This window comes from Fusarium sambucinum, chromosome I, assembly GCF_050947815.1.
Source record: "Fusarium sambucinum isolate potato_lamoka chromosome I, whole genome shotgun sequence".
NCBI classification, from domain to species: domain Eukaryota; kingdom Fungi; phylum Ascomycota; class Sordariomycetes; order Hypocreales; family Nectriaceae; genus Fusarium; species Fusarium sambucinum.
The window spans coordinates 5,042,041-5,062,410 of record NC_139294.1 but is presented as its reverse complement, the minus strand read 5'-3'; the positions used below and the strand labels follow the sequence as shown (position 1 = coordinate 5,062,410).

Below are 20,370 nucleotides of genomic sequence, written 5' to 3'. Positions count from 1 at the left end.
GTTAAGCCCATAGATGAAGCAATGATTATTAAGTTTATGACCCATGTAGTTTCTCGAGCATCGACTGTTGACTTGGGCCCTCACTCGAACCGCGCTCTTAGTCGTGATGAACTTCGAGTTTGATGATATAAGATTTAGTATTCAGACAAACCTAGGTAGGCAAGCTGAGGTGTTATTTGACCTAGTAAATGCCTGCCTACCTCTTTAAAGGTACGTACTAGCTATTGATGTTTCTTACACTGACCACAATGTATGGTACCGGGTAGCCACGTGATGCTTGGAGTTGCCATTCGGGATATGTGTTGTCGATTCACCGAGCCTCGGTTCAGGGCGCTCCCCTCATGACTCCACTCTAACCGGGGGAAACTCCAACTAAAGCAACAAGGGGACTTCCCCAGATGAGCTCCCCAGACCAGACTGACTTAGTCCACAGTAGGCCTCGGTTTATAATAAATGAGAGAGCTTCATGGTTTTTCATCTCTTGTATTTTTCTACTATCTGTTAAACTCTCCAGGAGCCAAATAATATCACAATCATGTCTGACAAGGCACAAGATCGTATTAACGCCATTGGCAACCAGCTTCTTCCACCAATCAACAAGGTAGCTCCAGGATCAAGCAAGCTTCGCGTAGAGGGAAAAGTCGTCATCATAACAGGTACTTGACAAATATACTCAAAACTTTCACCGTATCTCCCTCTTACTCCTCCATAGGTACAAACTCGCCATTGGGTATCGGCCGTGCCACTGCCCATCAGTACGCGGAAAGCGGCGCGAGAGCTCTGTATCTCTGCGACTTTGACGATACTCATCTTGATACGCACAAGAAGGAGATCAACGCCGCGTTTCCAAGTGTGGAAATTCACACGAGATGCTTTGACGCCGCGGATGAGGACAAGGTCAAGGAGGTAGTTGACGATGCTATCCAGCGCTACGGTCGATTGGATGTCTTCTTTGCCAATGCCGGTATCGTTGGACGAACCACGCTGTTTTCTGATTTCAGCAAAGATGAGTTTATGTCGATAATGAACACCAACACGTCAAGGTATGTACAGCCTCTGCTCAGCTTTCCACTCCATCCACGCCTTTAACCTGTATCACCTAAATAACACATCCCAGCGTCTTTCTAGCTGCAAAGTATGCGGCACCCGCTATGATGGAGACCTCCTCAGACAAGCCCAATTCCGGGGGCAGTATTATAGGCACAGCCTCAGTAGCCGGTATCCGATCCAATGCCGGCTCCACGCCCTACTCAGCCTCCAAGGCTGCGGTTGTGTCGCTGGCGCAGACAATATCGTATCAGCTTGCCGGGACTGGCGTGCGAGTGAACGCCATCTGTCCTGGTCTCATCGAGACCGGCATGACGGCATCCGTATATGAGGCTGCGAGGGCTCGCGGTAGCGAGAAGAAGATTGGCCAGCTCAATCCTTTGAAGAGAGGTGGCAGAGCTGATGAGATTGCCCGCGTTGCTTTGTTCCTGGGAAGTGACGAGAGCAGCTATGTCAATGGACAGGCTTGGGCTGTTGATGGTGGGTTAAGCGCTGGACACCCTTTTGTTCCAGGAAGGCTCGGGTAAATCTTGCGACTGCAACACTATACTATACTACGGAACTCTTATGATATTGTCTGTCATATATATCCCAATGTTATTAGCGATATTGCAAAATACATCCATTATCAAACTTTTTCAATTTATCGGAAGCGATGCCGGTCTCGACCAGAAAGAGTAAAAATCCAGTCTCAGCGAAAAGAATCAATCAGCTCATCCGTGCTTCCGAGTATTAGTCCATTCTTAGTTTCAAAATATCACCTCTGATATACCCATCCGCAACCCATAGGGTATCAGAACAACGAAACACGATCCTCGCGCCAATCGCATCAACAAGCATCAGCTGAGAAGCCAAGAGTGAAAATCGCGATACCAAGTCACGAAACAAGTTCTATCTTTATTCTTCTCTCACGTTTTGACTTGGCATCTCCAATCGCATCTTCGTTTGGGAACCAATTGTATCGGTAATTGATACGCCGTGTGTTTAGTAAGATTTATCAGGACAGTACTTGGTACAACGAGTCAAAGGAATCATTGCGCACACTCTTTTGCGGGAACAAGTGATGTCAAGATAAGATGATCAATGCTAGATTATCTGTTATGTCAAAGACGCGCTAACACGGTACTGTATGTGAATCACGTCAACGACACCATCACACTTTCAAATGCTGCACGACCCAGGAGGAAGTGTCTCCCTCCTCAAGGAACTAGATAGCATGTCATTACGCTACTACCGAAAAGTAAGGCAGTTGTACCGGCCTTGATAGTGTGGACGATGATATATATATGTACCTTGAACCGTTAGAGATAATCAAGTCATTTCATTCGCCGAAAAGAGAGATTATGGGGCACAGAGTCTCGACTTGAGAGAGATCCATAGCACGAAACACCAACCAAAACCCGATCCTGACTCAAGGAACCCAGTAACAAGTCTCAACCCCTTGAAGGGTCTTCTGAAACGCCCAACGACGGAGAACAAGTTGTTGATCCTAGGAAAACGCTCCATAACCATGCAATACAAGGGAAACATTACCGAAAGCATGCCCTGATAAACATGAAGCCGCGTCATCTAGAAAACAAAAGAGACATACCAATAGAGCACCAACTATGGGCTTCCTCATACACCCATATAATCCATCGCTCATATATGTACGTTGTACCTTGATAAATCCTCATGCTCTGATTCGACCCAGATTCAGTCGCTAGCTTAATTACATACCTCGTGCATTGGCTCTTCCGTACATAATCAATCCACCCGATCTTTCGCTTAACCTGCGTAATGATCGCCAGGGGTCAGACTTGATGGTGTTAATCAATTTCCTGCCCAGGATTGTCGGAGCTTTTGCAGTTTGAAACCCATCAGCTTGCCATTCGAGGTGGGATTTGCTGGCGTCAACTTGTAACGCGGAGGAACCTTGAGCCTCGAATCTCTGTTCGTTAACGGGGAGTAGGGAGATGACAGACAACGTCCGTCCCATGTTTTACAGCTACTTTATAATATAAATAAATACCCGAGCCCCCTAACCTTTCTCATGAGTCTTTGAGTCTCTCCATCACCACTTTTTCTTTGCTCTTTTTTTTCTCTCAACTATTCAAGACTACCAGTTGCAGGCATCTGTGGTCAGTCTTTTCTTCTAGTCGTTCTCTATTCTTTGTATTTCATTTTACTTTTCAGTCCAATATCAAACATGGCTGTTCTTTCTCTCCTCACAGTGGCTCTGGCCCTTTCTTCCCCAGCCATGGCCCGGCCTCGCCCACAATTCGACAACGGAGGTGATGCTCAAACGCCCAGTGCTGGTTTGGGCGGTGGTCTCATCCCTACTGTTCTCCCTGGTGCTGGTGCTACTGAAACCGCCGGTGGTGGTCTGGGTGGTGCCCTTCCCACTGGTGGTCTCGGCGGGTTACTGCCTGGTGCCGGTGCCGGTGGTGCCGCTCCGGACGGCGAGACCATACGGGACAAGATTGAGAAATTCCTTACCGATCTTTTCGGAGGTGGTGACAACAATGCCGACCCTCCTGCCGCCGCCCCAACCGGCGGAGCCGGTGACGATGCCAGCACTGCCACTCCTATCGCCACTCCCGGCAGCGACGACGCTGGAGCCAACGAGTCTCCTCTCTTGACCCCTGGTAGAAACAATGCTGGCGCCGGCGGTGCCATTCCTACTTTCGTTGCTGGACCTGGCGCAGGTTTCGGAAACGGTGGTGCTTCTGATGCTCCTGCTCAAACACCTGGTTCCGGCAACGGTGGAAACGATAACACTTCTGAGGATTCTGTCGCCCCTACTCTCATCCCTTCTCCTGGCAGTGGCCTTGATGGCCCCGGCACTGCTCCTGGCGCTGTTATTCCCACCTTTGTTGCTGGACCCGGTCAAGGCTTCGGAGATGGTGAGACCCCTACGCCTGGAACTGGTGCTGGTAACGGCAACGACAACGCTTCCGATGCCCCTCAAACCCCTACCCAGACACCTGGTAGCGGTAGTGGCACTCTGCCGACCGATGGCCTAGCCGCCCCTAGCGGTGCTATCCCTACCTTTGTTGCTGGACCCGGTAATGGTTTCGGCGAAGGTGGCAATGCCCCTGCACCTGGATCTGGCAACGACAGCGACAACACTTCTGACGCCCCTGAGACCCCCACACAGACGCCTGGCAGTGGCAGCGGAACTCCACCTGGCGGTGATTTGGCTGCACCCAGTGGTGCTATTCCTACCTTTGTTGCTGGACCTGGTAATGGCTTCGGCGAGGGTGGTAATGGGCCTGCTACACCTGGATCTGGACTCGGCGGTGGTAACGATGACTCCAACGATGCTCCCGAGACCCCAGATCGTGGTAGCGGTAGAGGAAACCTCCCCGGTGGCCTGCTTCAGCCCGGACGCGAAAGCCAGACTGACTCCAACATTCCCACTTTCGTTGCCGGCCCTGGTAAGGGTTTCGGTCGCAGGAGCAAGAACAGCGCCCTCCAAAGGCGCGCTCGTCGCTCTTAAGAGCTTCATGTACAACTAGACAGCGATATGATGGGTCTCCTATATTGAAAAAAATGAAAAGAGGAAACATTCGTATTCCAACATTGTGTTGGGTATAAAGCAGGTCTTTTGGCCCTTCATTGTGTATCTACTTCCATAGCAGCGCCCGTTGTTGATAGAGCAATTTTGGCGTAAATATCCTTCTCCCAGTGCATGTATTCCGTTCGTTTGGCATCGCTGAGAAAGTCGTATTTGTCCTGAAACATGGTGTCTGCCTTTTTGACCTGCATCTTTGGCATAGTCTCTTCGTCGAGCATCGCAACATCCTCAAGGTGGCCTCTTTGGGTCAACTTGACGACGTCTGCAATCCCTTGATACCAATCGCCAGTGAGCCATGATCGCTCGTTGACTTTGGCAACTGCATCATCGAAGTCCTTCGACTTGATATTTGTCCAATCTTCCCAAGCATCCTCCTCTGATAACCCCTTAACGTCGACCTCCCGCCGTGCTTTGGTGAGTAAAGTGAGGATCTCCTTTCTTAGAGGTACATATCCTTCTCGGTCAATACCTTCTCCCGATGCAAGAGCCTTGACGCGCATGGTTACGAAGAAGTAGATTGAGGCGAACAAGGCTGTGACATTCTGCAGCACCCACTCATCTTCTGTTCTACGACCTCCTGGTGTAACTATAGTTTCCAGACCAGCAAGAATCGTAGGGGCGAGTTTCTTGTGGCCCGTTTCTTCGCATACCCATCTTGTCACTGGCTGAATCCATCCATGAAGATTGACACCCCGAAAGGTTTGTGTCTTGCTTGTGGATTTTGTCGAAGTTCCACTTGCCCCCTTTGAAGGCGTTCTGAACTGTGCCAGGGTTTGCTCTTTCGTAGGCGTTCCTCTTGATGGTAGTGGTCGTGACCCATCAGCAGGTGAATCGCCAGCATTGCGAAACCTTGAACTTGGTGTTCTCCTTCCCGCAACGGCTCGGCCAGGGGTTGAAGCGCTACTTGGCAGAATGTTGTCAAGATGAGCGTAGAGACGGTCGTAAATACGGGGTGGGATCGGTGGTCGAGGCTCGATAGGTGGAAGATCAAGGGTGATTTTTAGACTAATACGTTAAGTTTACATGGCTCGAAAATATCACAGGAATAACATACCGATCGCAAGCAAGGTTTGCGCAAGCATATAATCTTGCAATCTCCTCTTCCGTCTTGAGAGCGCTCGCTCGATGTCGAGACTGAGCAAGCAAAGAACCTGCAAGCTCTACAAGTGATGGTGGCAAATCGGAGCCATATGTTGGCATCAATGAAAGCAAAGCCTGCTCAATCTGACGACTCATGATGATGAATTCGACTTCTTGTGGTGGTGAGGTTGCGCCGTGGCTTGTGAGTGGAAGGACCAATATTTGGAAGTTGATAACGCGGTCAAGACAGAAGACGCGTTACGTAGCAACCTACTCTTGACGCCTGGTCACGAGATATTGGCCATAGCTTAATTGATCACCCCGCCAATTGACTTTATTGTCGATCGCCTTGATAAGACAGGGTATGGAGATGAGATTGTTGGGATTAGAGAAAATCGCAAGATAAAGGCCGACTTAGAGTGGGATCGCAGTATGCTACTGTACATTGAGGAATCGTCCTCGTTCGAGGCCCCTTCGTGGAATCCTTTTTAAGTTCAGGTTTGCATACCTACCTTTAACGGTCATAGAATATCAATCCAAAGCCATGATATCCAATGGTCAAAGGCCCATTCGTTGGAGAACCAAATAATACTGCCCAGGCTTAGGTCCCTGGCACTTAAGCTTTGGCGGTTCTGTTCTAGCGGCTCGGGAACCCCTGGCAGCCTCCAAATCCAGACGGACCTACCTACCCTACCGACCACGTTCACCTGGAGGTGTCCATTGAACCTCACTCCTTTATTGTGACCGACTTGTCCCACCATCAATTGTGTTTTAATTCCTGCATCGCGTCGTTTTGCATATCCTTCTCTTCTTCCGTATTATCTCCTCCACCTATCCGACATAATGCGCACTGGTGTCTTCCTCAGCGTCGCTTTTGCGACCACAGTGTTTGCCCACTCGCAGAAACCTGTCGTTGACGCCAATGCCGACTGGATGACCAAACATATGGCGGGTATGTTGTCTTCTGCTTTGTCCTGGAGTCTGACAGTTATGCTGACAATTTTTTCTTGTAGAGGAGCACCATGTACAGGGTTGGGACGCCGACTCCTTCTTCACCCTCCACGACTACAACGGCGATGGATGGTGGCAAGCTGCTGAGCTTATGCGAACGTACGGTCTGTTCGACGAGTCAAACAAGGGCATGGCCGAGAAACGAAAGGACGAGGTTCGTGATATCCTACTGGGCCTGCTCGACAAGGATGCCGACTCTTCGGTCAGTCGCAAGGAATGGATGGACTTTATCAACTCGGGCAAGACACTCCCCGACTTGAACACTGGTCCTGGACATCATGGTGACGACGAGTACGAGTACGAGATTCATCATTGGGAAAAGTACCACGACGATAATACCAAGCTTGAGGACCTGACACATCCCGAAGACATTGAGCACTTTAAGAAGCACGACGAGATGGAGGATGCCCAAGACCGCCTCGAGGCGATGCAGAAGCTCTCCATTGTTGAGGCCAACATTCCTCAAAAGTTCCGACGACAATAGACAATAGATGACGGACTTGGACTGTATTTTACATAGAATACCATGACTGGGGCAGGGACTCGGGTGCGATAGTGTTATATGACATCATGATGGATGAAAATATGTACCGAAGCTTAATGTTGAGATAGTAGTCATGATCATACATGATATATCTAGATTTTTTGAACATGAACGTCAAAGACGCAATGCCAGACGCCTGGCGCAAATGTCTTGACCTGCTCTATATGCTCAACATTGGCCACCCGGTCCGTTCCCTGGCGCCAATCATCGAACTTGCGCTGAATTTCTTCACGCCTTGTCTCTGTGTCATTGGCACCGACATTTTCGTGGAGATGAAGCCATGTTTCACCAGCTGGAGCAGAGATATCCCACGTATCTCGCCAAGTCGGTTCGCTCGTGGGAAGAAAACCGCAATTGATGTGTCGCACGTCTCGCGCAATATCACTACCCTGCAATGACTGAATCCTTCTCAAAGCTTTCTCGTTGCTTTCGAGGAACACGATTATTTGCTCCCCTCCGCCGACAATCTTCTCAGTTGCTAAGGCAAGATCTTCCCCTTGAACAACCCGCACGCTCCATCGGTTTGCTACAGCGCCGCGCCTTAATCCTTCAACACTCCATGGGTTAATCTCCCAGCATAGGACTCTCATCCCAAGTCGAGCATACGAAAAGACAAAATAGCCAATACCGGCATAGAGATCAACGGCCCATGTGCCTTTGAGTGTTTTGTCTCCCATATCTAGCAGCCTGGCCTTCTCTTTGACATTGCCTCGACTGAACATGGTCCACCTCGGCGCCCAAGTTTGGAATATTCCATTCTGTTTCGTCGAAGCCCACAGCGTCTTGTCGAAATCATATTGAGAGGGTTCTTCGGCTGGGGCATCTTGAGGGCCGAAATCTCCATAGAGAGTGCGTAGCCCACTTGGGCTTCTTCGTACGTTCTCATCAGCCTCTTCTCCCGCTCTGTGCAGAGGAATACCCTCATTCACGGCAAGATGAGTCAGTGTATCTTTTCCCTGTGTTGAAATTTGCTTCAGAATGCCGGACCAAAGTTGTTGACATGCATCTTTGCCAAGTTTTTGTAAAAGCGTTGTCCAGGATGGAGATGTGAAGCTTCCTGTCGGCAGAAGAGCCATGGGCTCATAAACTGTGAATCGCTTTGGTGCACTGGCTAAGAGGTCGGCTCTCCATGTCAAGTCTGACCCTGCGTTTTCAGTTGTAATTAAATCCAACCACTCGCTGATTGCATTGTGGATAGGGTTTCCCTTGGAAGCTTTTGGTTTTGGCATGATGATGGCAGGTGGAGTTTTCAAATGTTATCCACAGACTTGGGAGTTTTGATGTAAATAAATAGAATAGGATGCCGTCAAACATTTAAGATTGTCAAACCTCAGAGGAAAAGTTCGATTACGGCCGGTACAGAGACAGACCAGTTTGTGGTCATTCATTTATTGCACCCAGAATATTATCTGTCCCGGAATAAAATGGCAAAATCCCAAACAAATTCACGCACCTAAACCACACGATATAGCAAGTGCACGCGCCCAATGAAGCAAGCATTCATATTGACCGTAATTGTTATAACAACTCTACCAAAACTATGAGTATCCATTCCCTTTCCCACAAAATTCAACTCGAAACCACGGGTATTTTGACCCTATGCTATTCTACATGCAACTTATACCATTAAGTCCGTTATCCGTACACTATGCTTCATCACAAGAAGTAATCACCAGGACCCCTCTTGAGTGCTGGGACATGTCTCTGATCATCAGGAACAGCAGAAAAGATGCTGAACTTGGGGTTCAAGTCTTTGTCCACAGCCATGATAGAAGCAACATTACCGCAACGGTAGCAGTAGTTGGGTGCCGACCATACAGTCACTACCGAGTTCTCAGGAAAATGATACTAGTAGTCGTTAGTATAATCCTTGTACTTCTAGGGGGTCGCTAAATACCTTGTAACCCTCGTTGACGAGCTGATGGGCTCGGGCAATCAACTTCAGTCCGTTTACATGGTTGAATTCAGTTGCAACCTTGTCTCCAAATAACCATCCGGCTCCACGTGGGCTGATAGCCCACGTTTCGACGTCTTCTGGATCCGACCATACCAAGTCACAGAATGCACCCTCGTGAGGAATCTCCTGCGCACGGGCAACAACTCGAATCTGATCAATTGTCCTGATCTCTGGACTCAAACCTCCGTGAACGCAGAGAATCTCGCCATCGATGATAGCAGCAAGAACCAGGAAATCGAACACATGACAACAAGCTTTCCAGACCGAAGCGTTGCCATACTTCATCTGACACTCTTCATAGAAGCCGTACACCTGTGTAATTTGCCGAGATTCGTGGTTACCACGAACGAGCACTATTCTGTCAGGGTATCTGTGGAATATGGTCAGCCACATAAAACGCAAATGGCATTCAGGAATGCTTACTTTGCTTTCAGGCACATTAGTAATGTGAACGTTTCCAGGCTGAAGTACCCTCGATCCACGAAATCTCCCAAGAAAATATATCGATTATCGGCGCTTTGACTTGTCGAGTTCACCGTGACGCCAGATTCTAGCCGGTCCGCCATGGTCGCATCGGGATCCTCGTCAGCCTCGCCTACCTCGGTCTCTTCTGCGCCACTGGATGTCGCGTTTTCGCCAGAAGCTTTTATCTTCTTCCTCAACTTGGGGTTTGTAATCTCTGTCGGTGGCTCGATATCGTCTGAGGTGATGACGGTGGTGGATGTCTTTGGCGCCTGCACGTTGGACTCGCCAGGCATACCGCCAGATACCCGGAACAGCTCGAGAAGATCGTAGAATTGGCCGTGGATATCGCCGCAAACAGTGACGGGAGTACAGACTGGCTGAATGTTGGATTCTGAGATACCAAGTCAGCAAAGCTGCAGGTCAGCGGCGAGCTCGAGTCTGGCGGTCTTCACCTTCCATCAATATTTCTTTCACCTTCTCGCACAATTCCTTCATAACACGCTCAGGCAGATAGTGGCACTGCTTGGCCTCCTCGAGCCATTCATCAAGACCAGCATTGGGCCCCAAGTTCGCAGGGCCCGGTCGAGGTACGCTTGAAGCCATGATCAAGCATGCCCAGTCGAACGTAGAAGGAGGAAGATGACAGTAGGGGGGGGGGAAGGATCTATCAGCCCAGCGTTGGCTGTATTGCGAATGATGGCAGCAGGTTAGGTTAGGTAAGTGGTAGTGTAGTGGTACACATGCGGCGAATGGGGGTGGGGCTTGAATATGGACAAGACCTACCTAGGTACCTGATAGATGGATGGATGGAGGGGTGTGATAGTGAAACACCGGGAATTCTTCGGCCGTGACATTTAGGTAGAGAAACTATCAATCTCTTTGTGCTGAACCATTTGAGCTTCTCATGACTGTGATTGTTTTAGATTTGAAATTCTATTCAACTCTACTCGCGCGCGCATACAACACACAAATAGCCACCGACCACATGAGGAAGTTTCACCATCTGGTGGATAATCGCATATCTCATCTCTACAAGAACAGGAAAGGAATAAGAAGGCCCCACTGCCACTGGCGGGGCAGCAAGGCCGCGACTCATCGAGCCTCACAGTACTCGTTCACTCACACTCACTCAAGCCTTCTCGCAGTATCAACGTGCGCTGAGATAACAGCTGAATAGACATTTGTGGTATGCAAAATGTCAGCTCAGACACCACAAGTCTTGTCTAGACGGGCAAATGGGGGTTCCCAAGCATCAGCGAATCAGAATTCTGAATCAACAAAGGTATGCTGTTATCCTTGCCAATCAATGATTAAGTGACTAGCATATCTAACCTCTCTCAGGGCAAGGGGCCGCAAGAGAACAGTTCTCATGGAAAGGGCAGGGGAAGAGGTTCTAATGCAAGATCTGCCGAGGCGAACAAGGTGACATCACTCCATTTCACAATGAATGATGAGACCCTGACTGACCATGATGAAAGCCTACAAATGAAGGCGAGACTCCCAAGCCTACCAAAACTAAAGCGCATAATGAGGGTGAGAAACTCACGATACGCCGTTTGCCTCCTGGAATGACGGAGGCAGAATTCACATCCATACTCGGAAGCGAGTGGGAGGTGGGCAAAGGCAAGGTTGATTGGTTTTGTTTCGCAGAAGGAAAGATCTCTACAGAGTACGTGGCGCAATATTTCTACAAAATACTCAGAATGCTGACTTGCCTTGAAGCCCCTCAAAACCTTCTCGACCAGGTCGCGCTTATGTTCATGTCATGAGAAAGGATGATATCCTGCCACTGAGCGAAGCAGTACGGAATGCCGTCTGGGAAGACGCAAAGGTGTCATTCAACAGCCCGTCCCTGATCGGACCCCCCGTACTTGACTTTGCTATTTATAAGAAGGTCCCGAGCGCTAAAAAACGAACTGATGCACGTCAAGGGACCATCGACCAAGATCCCGATTTCATGGCTTTCTTAGAAGAACTTGCAAACCCAACACCACCAAAGGAAACCGTCGACGGCGAAGAGGGTGACGACCTTGGAAAGGCAGAGAATAAAGTTACGACGACACCACTTATCGAATATCTCAAGGAAAAAAAGGCAAAGAGTGTTAAGGATGGCACGTCTTCTAAACACTCTAAGCACGGGCAAGGAGAGTCGAGAAGTGGAAAGGGTAAGAGTGCGTCTAAGGAGGATGAACCCGGAAAGAAGAGAGGCAAAGATTCCAAAACCGACAAAGCAGACAGGACGCCCAAGGAGACTGTTAAGATTCTTACTAAGAAGGCAGCTTCCGAACAGAGTGTGGACAGTCCGAAAGCCAACTCCAAAAGCCAGGCCAACGACGCCAGCGCTCAGGAGGCAGCGCCCAAGAGCCGACGCGCGGGAATTTTGGCTGCTGCGAGGATCCTACAACGAGACCTTGGCCTTAGTCCTGGAAGCGCGCACAGGAAAGCACGCCAAGACGCTGCCAAAGCAGATGTCGATGCGAAAACGACACCAGAAAAGGAAAACCCAGCCCCCACAGATGCTAAAGCTAGCAATTCTGAGCCCCCAGCTTCGCCAGTCAGAGCGAACGAGACTGAAGCCCCGGTTGCAAAGGGCAGAGGCGCCGCTGGGAACTCCAACAAACAGCAACAACCGAACCGCAGAACGCGTGGTGGTAAGAACGCAGACAAGAACAAGGAAAGGGATAATGAGAAGGACAACACCAGAGAGAAGGATAAGAGCAAAGGGGGGCATTCAGGACAAAACCAAGCCGCGCCCAGCCCCCCGATTGTTCTTCTCAAGAAGAAGGGCAACGAAGCTGAATCTAGTCAGCCAACAAAACCAACGGCCAGCACACCTCAGCCACCGACCGCTCAGGGAGGTAGATCGAAAGCCGACAATACAGCTGGTAGCTCCAAAGGTGCTTCTAGCAAGGGAGCCAGCGTCCAGAAGAAGGCCCCTGCTGTTTCTCCTGGTGCTACTCGTGGCTTCGTCAAGCATGCCAACCCTTCTCAGGGAGTCACCGAGGCACTACTTAAGCAGACACTTTCGACATTCGGAACTATCACATTCGTTGAGATCGACAAGCGCAAAGGCTTTGCCTATGTTGACTTTGCTGAGCACGACGGTCTCGTAAAGGCCGTCACAGCAAGCCCCATATCCGTGGCACAGGGCACTGTTCAAGTTCTGGAACGAAAGGATAAAAAGCCTGCCAATGTGAACGCGCCTACGCCTACGCCTACGACAACACCGGCTGCTGGATCCCCTGCACCAGAAAAGACGTCTGGCAGAGGTAGACGTGGGCGAGGTGGAGGCAGCAAGGCAAAGGACTCTGGCGGCAATAATCAGGGCGCTACTGCCACCAACTCCAATTCCAACCCAACGAATGGTGGCGGCTGAGGGCAATAGATGCTTGCAGATTTTCCTTGGACGCACTATTATAGTGCGTAGCATGATATCCCGACTGCGCCGTTGTCCCAACTGTAGCCTCTGTTGCTCTACAAGTTCAGTTTATTACACTTGAAGGACAAGACATAAGCAGGGAGTCAAGATCAGAATAGCGGCCATCCTGAAGGCATACAGGAGCACGACCAAGCTATGGCGTCTGTGCCTCTGCCTTGGGGGTGAACTCAAGACAAATATCTCCACTAAGAATTTACTACAGCCTGTCTTCCGTGGATAATGGCTTTGGTCGATGAAAGCGATTGAGGAAGCGAGAGTAAATCTATTACGAGGATAGATGATTTTGCCAGCATTATGCTAGGATTGGAATCGAAGCACTACGATATGAACTTGCCGTGTTTATCTGCCGAGTGAGTGTTTATGTTTGCTTTGTAGGTCGCATGACAGAAAAAAAAGGAGAGACAAAAGAAAAGAAGAAGAAAAAAATTGATTCAAAAGGAACCCCTGACTGGCTTTCTTAGCTGGTCTACTTTTGAATGTTGGGTGCAGCCAGTTGGTTAAGCACGCAAGCTATGACTCCTGCCTGAATCAAACATCCAGTACTGAGTGAGCCATGACTCACTGAGAAAAGAGACTACATATTCAGCACCTTAGAGGCATGGGAATTGATAAGCGTCTTGACATACATAATATTCATATATAAAAAAATCTATCGCTGCTAATACTAATGGCTATCCTAACATTGGGGGTATCGTTCCTACACAGGCTGTTGGACCTGCATCCCGTAGTAAACGCGTTACATATCTATCTGCAAAACAAAATTGTGTATCATAACAAAAGAAAACAGAATAAGAGAAACGAGAAAAAATGAGAAGAGAAGAGGAGAAGAATAGTAAAAAAGAAATCCAAGCAATCCAATCCCTTTGAGGGAACACTTTTTTGAAATCCAAACAACACTGTACTTTTTGGTATCCAAAAAACCCAAGATTGCGCCGTTCCTATACCCTTCAAGCCTAAATCTTGGCTATGTCGCTGAAATCGCTCCAACAAAAACCATGACAACGTACAACAACAATGCTAGAACAAATCCAACTGCAATCGCCTCGCTTTGAGCCAAAACCTTCTTGGCATGCGCCTTTGCGTCTGTAAACCACAGCGTCTCTCCCACGCCCCGACGAGCGGCTCTGAGCCCAGGCAAACCGTCCATGCTCAGCACGTTGGTTTCCTTATGGTAGTCCAACAACGTATTATTTTCAACTCGCTTTTCCACCCACATATCCATGGTGGGCCGCTCCTCAAACACAGCCAATTCATTGACTTTGCCATCCACACCCTCTTGAAGAACTTGATCAAGAGTCAAGTTCTTCGAGATCTCGTCAGGTGCATAAATACCCCTCTTCACCCGGGGAACACCAAAGCCGCAGCTTGTCTGGGCTTCAAACACATCCGCCACAATAACGGCTCTGGCACCGTCGAATGTAGATCGTTTCCCCTTGGAAATACGCCGGACCAAATCAGGGAAGGCTGGGTCATCCCATTCAACAATCTTGGACCGACAAAAGAAACGAACAATCCGAGGTGCGGGACCGAAACTCATAAACATTAAACACAGGCGGCCGTTGTCATATGAATGGGCAATAGTCTCACAACCAGAACCAGTGCGGTCGATGTACGCACACTGGTTGGGTCCCAGGATGGCGAAGTGTGAATCTGTAAGGCCTTTGGGGGAGACATTGATATGAGAGCCAAGTGTAGGAGCCGAACCTGTAAAGAAGACAGGCTGCTGCTGCACCCAGGCGGCCAGGTCCTCGGAAATGGAAGGGTAGAGCTTCATGGCGATGTAAACGTATGATATGAAAAGCAGAGATCCTGATCAACTCGATCGGGGTCTAAGTATAGCTGCAAAAACCAACAAGAATAATAATGCAAGTCTAAGTTGGAATGCTGCGGGTGAGATAACATGGTGGGGTTTTAAACAGTTCGGCCAGTGTCGGTGAACCGACCCATGCGGGGGAATGGTGGTGGTGATAAGACTAGGCCTAGATGCGGCATCTCACCGTTGAGATTGAGTCATAATAAGAAGGTGGCCTGGCCCAATTCGATCATCGGGAACAATTCGTATAGATACAAGGTGGAGCTTCATGCGAAGCCCTACCTGCTGGGATCTCACTCCTTGAGCGTGTCTCAAAGAGGGAGTGTGCGCATGTGAACCACAACATGGTCCTCATGAGCATCTTGCTTTGATCTGTGGTCCGCTCTTCTGAGTAGCACCCAGCTCAAGACGGAGAGGTACTCAGGACGGCAGATCAAACAAGCCCAGATGGTAATTAGTTGGGGATGGGGTAGGGATGGTAAGAACCATCCTCGTACCGCTCATCATCGTATGCGCTGCTGTCGCTGCTGAAGTGACCATTGACAATGCTGGTCGTGCGAGGGACGTTGGAGTACGCCCCGCTAGACACAACACTGGCGGCCTTGCGTCCTATTATCATTTGGCCGTAAGCGTCAAGGTCGCTCGGGGGGGCTTCATAGCGAGGGGACCAACCTCCGGGACCCCATGGCTCGATGAAGCTGGTCTGACGAGGTGCCACGGAGGGTCGCTCATCAAACCGCTTCGACAAGCGTTCCTTGGCCTCAAATCTGTCCTTGTCCTTGGGCTTTTCGCTACGCTGGCGACCTCGATCGTCGCGGTCGTGGGTACGACGTTCACGATCCTCTCGGTGACGTCGCTCACGAGGTTGCTCATCACGAGTGCTCTCTTCCCGTTCAGACTGGTGGCGATCCTCCTGTTCACGGTGGCGATCCTCACGAGGTTCTCGCTTGCTTACTGACTTGGTAGAAACCTTGCTGGAAGCCTTGCTCGAGGCCTTGCTTGAAGGACGAGAAGGGTTCTTGCGAGCCTCGGGGAGAGGGGCAGGAAGGGGGCTAGGCATAGGGCTTGTCATGGGGCTTGTCAGGGCAGACGAGCCAGCCTGGCTACTCACAGCGTTGTGGCGCATGGTGAGGTTCTCATGCTTGGCCTGAAGGCCGATGAAGCGCTGCTCGAGGTCATGGTGCTCGAACTTGACGCGCTCATTCTCCTTTTCAAGAGATTCTTTGACCTCTTTGAGCTCGTCGCACTCGGTGTTGAGGCGGCGCTTGTCGCCCTTGAGTTCCTCGAAGTCGGTGTTGAGACGACGGTTGTCCTCTCGAAGGACATCGGCCTCGGATCGGGCACCCTCAACTTGGGCCTTGAGTTCACGGCATGAGACAGTGGACTCATTGAGCTTGCGAGTGGTTTCTTCGAGGGAGGTCTTGGACTCGTTCAGCTTGCGGGTAAGCTGCTCGATGGTGGCCTTGAGCTTATCGTTCTGGGCGCTGAGCTTATCGTTCTCGGCATTGGCCTTGTTAAGTTCTGTGTTTGCCTTTTGGAGATCGTCGCGAAGCTCGGATTCCATATCGAATTCATATTCGTAATCATGGTCTTGAACTATCAAAGGTAATTTCACGTTAGTCGCAGAGGATAAATGAAGCTTAGGATAGCCATTGAACGTACCAGTCAAGGCCCTTGACTTATTATTAGAGGAAGAGGATGAAGATGTAGTGCTCCTAACCGAGGAAGAGCTCCTGACAGAGGAGCTGCTCCTCTTGGTAGGGCTAGCAGAGGTTCGCTGGTGCAAAGGCATGGCGTCGATTTGTATTGTTCACGATCGCCTACACAACAAAAAGAGAAAATGAAGAGAAGTAGAACGACGCCGAAGTCGTCTCGATGCTGCGATTCTTTGCGATTTTTCGATGTTAACTCTGTTTCGCTGCGGCGCAGCTCTGCCCAACGACCAGCGGTGTAAATGGTCTGGCAGGCGGGTAGAAGAGCGCGGGCAATTTGGCGGAGAGCACTCTACTAGGGGGTTGTAACGGCAGCGGTAGCGGTCGGTAGCGGAAGCTTTGGGGCCACAAAGGCAAAAAAGTGACGTCGGTTAAGAAAGTTGACGGTGAGTTTATTTTAAACTCGAGTTAGACAGTTGTTTTAACGACTATTGCTTTACCAGCTAGTAAAACAAGATGATGTGTTTTCTTTCTGTAATAAAATACAGAACAGAACAAGATAAAAAGTCGAAATACACCTGTGTGTGGTGAGAAGGGAGATAAGTTTGGGTGCAGGCAGACGAGGGAAAAAAGTAGAATATTCGGGTTGATATGGGTTTTGCCAAACTCGGGTGTGGGAGGGAAAATTAAGAAAGAAAGGCTTGCCTACACTCCAGCCCATGTCTGAGGCGTCTGGAATGGGGGGTGGGCAATGGGAGGGGGGCGCAATGATGGGAAGAAAAGGGCCAGGCCTAAAACAAAGCAAGGTAGGTAAAAGTCCTATTAGGCAGGGGATAGTTATGAAAGGAAATTGAGTTTCAAAAGACACATGCTTTGTGAGATAGGTAGGAAAGGACAGAAATATGCCTTGTGTCTGTCTTGAGGCTGTACTACCATGTATTCCACCTATCTGCCTATCGTCTTACACACGCTGCCTGTCAGTCCCCTCTGCTCTACGCTCAAGACGGATAAATGACGACAAAATGCAGATGAAATGTTAACCGTTCGCTGCCTATTCTATACGGTAAAGTCCTTCCTGTACGTCTATGCAGAGTTGGTCGCAAACGCGGAGAGAGACGGATGCACAAGAAGGGGGCATAGCACACACACACCCCGGGTTTGGTTTGAGGGAGAGGTAGTAATACTAGGCAGGCAGGCACTCTCTTCCTCTGCATCTTCTTATTTCTCACCACAATTTTCAGCACAAAGCTGCATCAGCCCCTGCTTGAACCGCAAGAATTAAAGGGAGTTGAGGGTGTGAGGGAGTGAAGCCAAACTTCTTTTTCTTGGTTTGCAACCTCGTGATTGGAACATCAGAGACATGGTAAATGGAAACTGGGCCTGGCGCACACACTCAGACTCGCATTTGCGCTTCCATACACCCTTGGATCCTTTCTCAGCACATTAAATCCGCCAGTGCGGTATGCGCAAAGTCGAAGACCAAAAGCGTTGTGACGCCAACATCAGGGACCGAAACCAAACTTCAGTGCCCAAGGGGAGTCGACCAGAGCCCAATGCCCACTTTGCCCACACCTCCAAACGTTAAACCCCTGCCAAAGCCGGGGTCTTGATATTTCTTTGCCGGCGTGCTCCTGGTCTTTTTGCGCTCTGTTCTCACTACGCACAACGCCCCGGGTCTTTTGTCTGAGTGATAATTCCTGAATCCCTCAACTTTACAAAAGGGGTACCATAATATTGACTCTGCTAAGGCTGTGCTACGCCGTAACCTAGCCAAAGAAGAAGAAGAAGGAAGCACGGTAATTGCTATGTGCATACAGAAAGAAAAGCAATGCGAAAGACAGACACGAGGAGGCTTGGAGCAAGTGTTGCTAACAACACCGACACCATCATTGAAAGCCACCCCTAGTCACCTTCCAGACACCCCGGATGACAGACAGGGGTTCAGGAAACTGCCAGTTTGGCTCCGTTGATTGTCATGATATCCACGAACATGTTGCACGTTGTCCCGCAACCTACCCTCCTTCCAAGAAGAAGGAGAAATGTGATTCAAAATCCGTAGCTTTTGCGCAAATCGTTCGCCAACCTCAGCCCTCACCAAGAATCGAAAAAAAGGCGCGTTGTTGACCGTCTGCTGGCTGACTCCGCTTCATGCCGCCTCGTGGCTAAGTATTGTCACCGGTGCGGACACCGCCATCTCAGCGACCAAGTTAATTCTTACGCCGCCCCTGAAGCGCCGCCGCCGCCCACAAATCACCCAGAAGAGTCCGTTTTGAACGGAGACTTTAGGGGAGTGACTCATCGGGTTGGCGGGAAAGAAGGATTCACTCTACATGGAAGTCTCGTCGTATTGTTGGCTCTTTTTGCGCCACTACCCCTGTCGTCAATGCAAGTTATTCGGCACATTAGAGAGTTGTATTTCGCAGCTGCGCACATGCACCTTCAACTCCCGTGAGCGGTGCACTGCTCTCAGCCAGAACATCGATTGTCTTTCTCTCTCTCTTTGTGTGTGTGTGAAACCCCTTGTCTGGCTGTCTCTGGTCCTCCAACCTTTTCTGTTCGTCTTTCTTGCATACGGGAGCAGATGAGTGATAGCAAGGCTTCTTTCTGTTGGTCGTCCATGCTGTATGTATGCAGCCGCTGCAATCATTATAATACATCATGCGCATCGTGGATAGTGAGAATGATTTACATTACACAACACTGAAAACTACACTTTGCAGGAAACCACTATAAATCTTGTGCGAGTTGGAATGGTTTTTTTTTGTGGAGAGAAAGCCCAATTCAGGTCAAGATCCATGCTTCAGCACTCAAGGAGCCATCAGCCCGTCGCCGGTCGCCTAGACCCGGACCCGGGGGATATCCGCCGGGAGGGCCTCCCGCTCCTGGGGCTTGATAACTTAAACGCTTGGGCTTCCTTCCCTTCCCGCTTGTCAAACAAAATCGGGGCGCTTTAGAAAATTCTGACTCGGCCGGAATGGAGTGTTTAATGTTTTGCTGGGGCTACATCAACTGCCCCCCTTTTGTTACCCGGCTCATGAGGTGGCCTCGGTCTAGCTGGGTTCCTGTTGGCATTTAATGGCTTGACTGTTTGAGTTGTTGTGGATTTGGAAGAGATGGGCTCCGTCATTATCATGGCTCTCCTTGCATTCCCGCATTCCATGCCAAGATGGCCCCAGTCACCACGTTTCCAGCCCTAGCTCTATACTTTATTGCGTGCGTTTCGGTCTGCCACCCCCTGATTTTGCTCTTTGTTGACCAATTTCGGGTCTGGAATTTTGTGTACCGATCGCAGAGGTCTTCAGCCCCAACCCCAACCAATACGTATACTAACCCGGCAGCATGGGATGGGCAAACGGGACGCTCCCGCCTCCACCCTCCGCTCCACGTTTGGTCCAACGGTCGCTAAATTGTGGACGGGAATACAACGGACGATAGATAGCCTTCCATGGTATTTCCCAAGGTGGAAAGTAAACGTTGTCCTCATGTCAATTAGTTAAATTGCGGATCTACCCGCTGGCAACGTTTTGTCATAAGTTTATGGCATTTTGTCATCGCCTCTTTTTTGACACGCAATCTCCAAACTGATGAAATGCCATTCTCATCAATCTCATTGATCAGAACACTGCTATTTACGTACACAGCCTGTTTCGATAAGCGCGTCGGCTTTCTTTGAGGCCCTCCGTGTGAGTCAATAGGACAATACTTGTCAGTACAGTCATGTGAGAACACCAAATACCCCAGGCAACCTGATCCTAGACTTCGCAACCTCTTCGCAGTGGTCACCCGCTTCCGTACTACACCTC

The 20,370-nt window shown here is 49.7% G+C and overlaps 9 protein-coding genes across 9 annotated transcripts; 4 read left to right on the top strand and 5 right to left on the bottom strand.

Moving 5' to 3' along the window:
* Positions 1-535: 535 nt before the first annotated feature.
* On the top strand, positions 536-1,728 carry FSST1_004335 (uncharacterized protein; the record flags this gene model as incomplete). Its single annotated transcript, XM_083230500.1, has 4 exons — positions 536-656; positions 713-1,043; positions 1,118-1,527; positions 1,652-1,728. The coding sequence occupies 4 exons, from the start codon at positions 536-538 to the stop codon at positions 1,726-1,728; spliced, it is 939 nt and encodes a 312-aa protein (XP_083087765.1).
* Positions 1,729-3,235: 1,507 nt separating this feature from the next.
* Positions 3,236-4,528, top strand: FSST1_004334 (uncharacterized protein; the record flags this gene model as incomplete). Its single annotated transcript, XM_083230499.1, has 1 exon — positions 3,236-4,528. The coding sequence occupies one exon, from the start codon at positions 3,236-3,238 to the stop codon at positions 4,526-4,528; it is 1,293 nt and encodes a 430-aa protein (XP_083087764.1).
* Positions 4,529-4,644: 116 nt separating this feature from the next.
* On the bottom strand, positions 4,645-5,842 carry FSST1_004333 (origin recognition complex, subunit 6; the record flags this gene model as incomplete). Its single annotated transcript, XM_083230498.1, has 2 exons — positions 4,645-5,611; positions 5,661-5,842. The coding sequence occupies 2 exons, from the start codon at positions 5,840-5,842 to the stop codon at positions 4,645-4,647; spliced, it is 1,149 nt and encodes a 382-aa protein (XP_083087763.1).
* Positions 5,843-6,529: 687 nt separating this feature from the next.
* Positions 6,530-7,181, top strand: FSST1_004332 (nucleobindin SSP120; the record flags this gene model as incomplete). Its single annotated transcript, XM_083230497.1, has 2 exons — positions 6,530-6,638; positions 6,700-7,181. 2 exons carry the CDS (start codon positions 6,530-6,532, stop codon positions 7,179-7,181), a joined length of 591 nt encoding a protein of 196 aa, XP_083087762.1.
* A 152-nt stretch (positions 7,182-7,333) lies between these two features.
* FSST1_004331 (tRNA(Phe) (4-demethylwyosine(37)-C(7)) aminocarboxypropyltransferase) lies at positions 7,334-8,470 on the bottom strand (the record flags this gene model as incomplete). The annotated part of the gene is made up of 1 exon (XM_083230496.1): positions 7,334-8,470. The coding sequence occupies one exon, from the start codon at positions 8,468-8,470 to the stop codon at positions 7,334-7,336; it is 1,137 nt and encodes a 378-aa protein (XP_083087761.1).
* A 427-nt stretch (positions 8,471-8,897) lies between these two features.
* On the bottom strand, positions 8,898-10,266 carry FSST1_004330 (type 2A-related serine/threonine-protein phosphatase SIT4; the record flags this gene model as incomplete). Its single annotated transcript, XM_083230494.1, has 4 exons — positions 8,898-9,089; positions 9,139-9,568; positions 9,622-10,054; positions 10,116-10,266. The coding sequence occupies 4 exons, from the start codon at positions 10,264-10,266 to the stop codon at positions 8,898-8,900; spliced, it is 1,206 nt and encodes a 401-aa protein (XP_083087760.1).
* A 592-nt stretch (positions 10,267-10,858) lies between these two features.
* FSST1_004329 (Smg-4/UPF3 family-domain-containing protein) lies at positions 10,859-13,039 on the top strand (the record flags this gene model as incomplete). Its single annotated transcript, XM_083230493.1, has 4 exons — positions 10,859-10,945; positions 11,005-11,085; positions 11,142-11,332; positions 11,386-13,039. 4 exons carry the CDS (start codon positions 10,859-10,861, stop codon positions 13,037-13,039), a joined length of 2,013 nt encoding a protein of 670 aa, XP_083087759.1.
* A 1,027-nt stretch (positions 13,040-14,066) lies between these two features.
* FSST1_004328 (uncharacterized protein) lies at positions 14,067-14,876 on the bottom strand (the record flags this gene model as incomplete). The annotated part of the gene is made up of 1 exon (XM_083230492.1): positions 14,067-14,876. One exon carries the CDS (start codon positions 14,874-14,876, stop codon positions 14,067-14,069), a length of 810 nt encoding a protein of 269 aa, XP_083087758.1.
* A 493-nt stretch (positions 14,877-15,369) lies between these two features.
* FSST1_004327 (uncharacterized protein) lies at positions 15,370-16,707 on the bottom strand (the record flags this gene model as incomplete). Its single annotated transcript, XM_083230491.1, has 2 exons — positions 15,370-16,511; positions 16,578-16,707. The coding sequence occupies 2 exons, from the start codon at positions 16,705-16,707 to the stop codon at positions 15,370-15,372; spliced, it is 1,272 nt and encodes a 423-aa protein (XP_083087757.1).
* Positions 16,708-20,370: the final 3,663 nt, after the last annotated feature.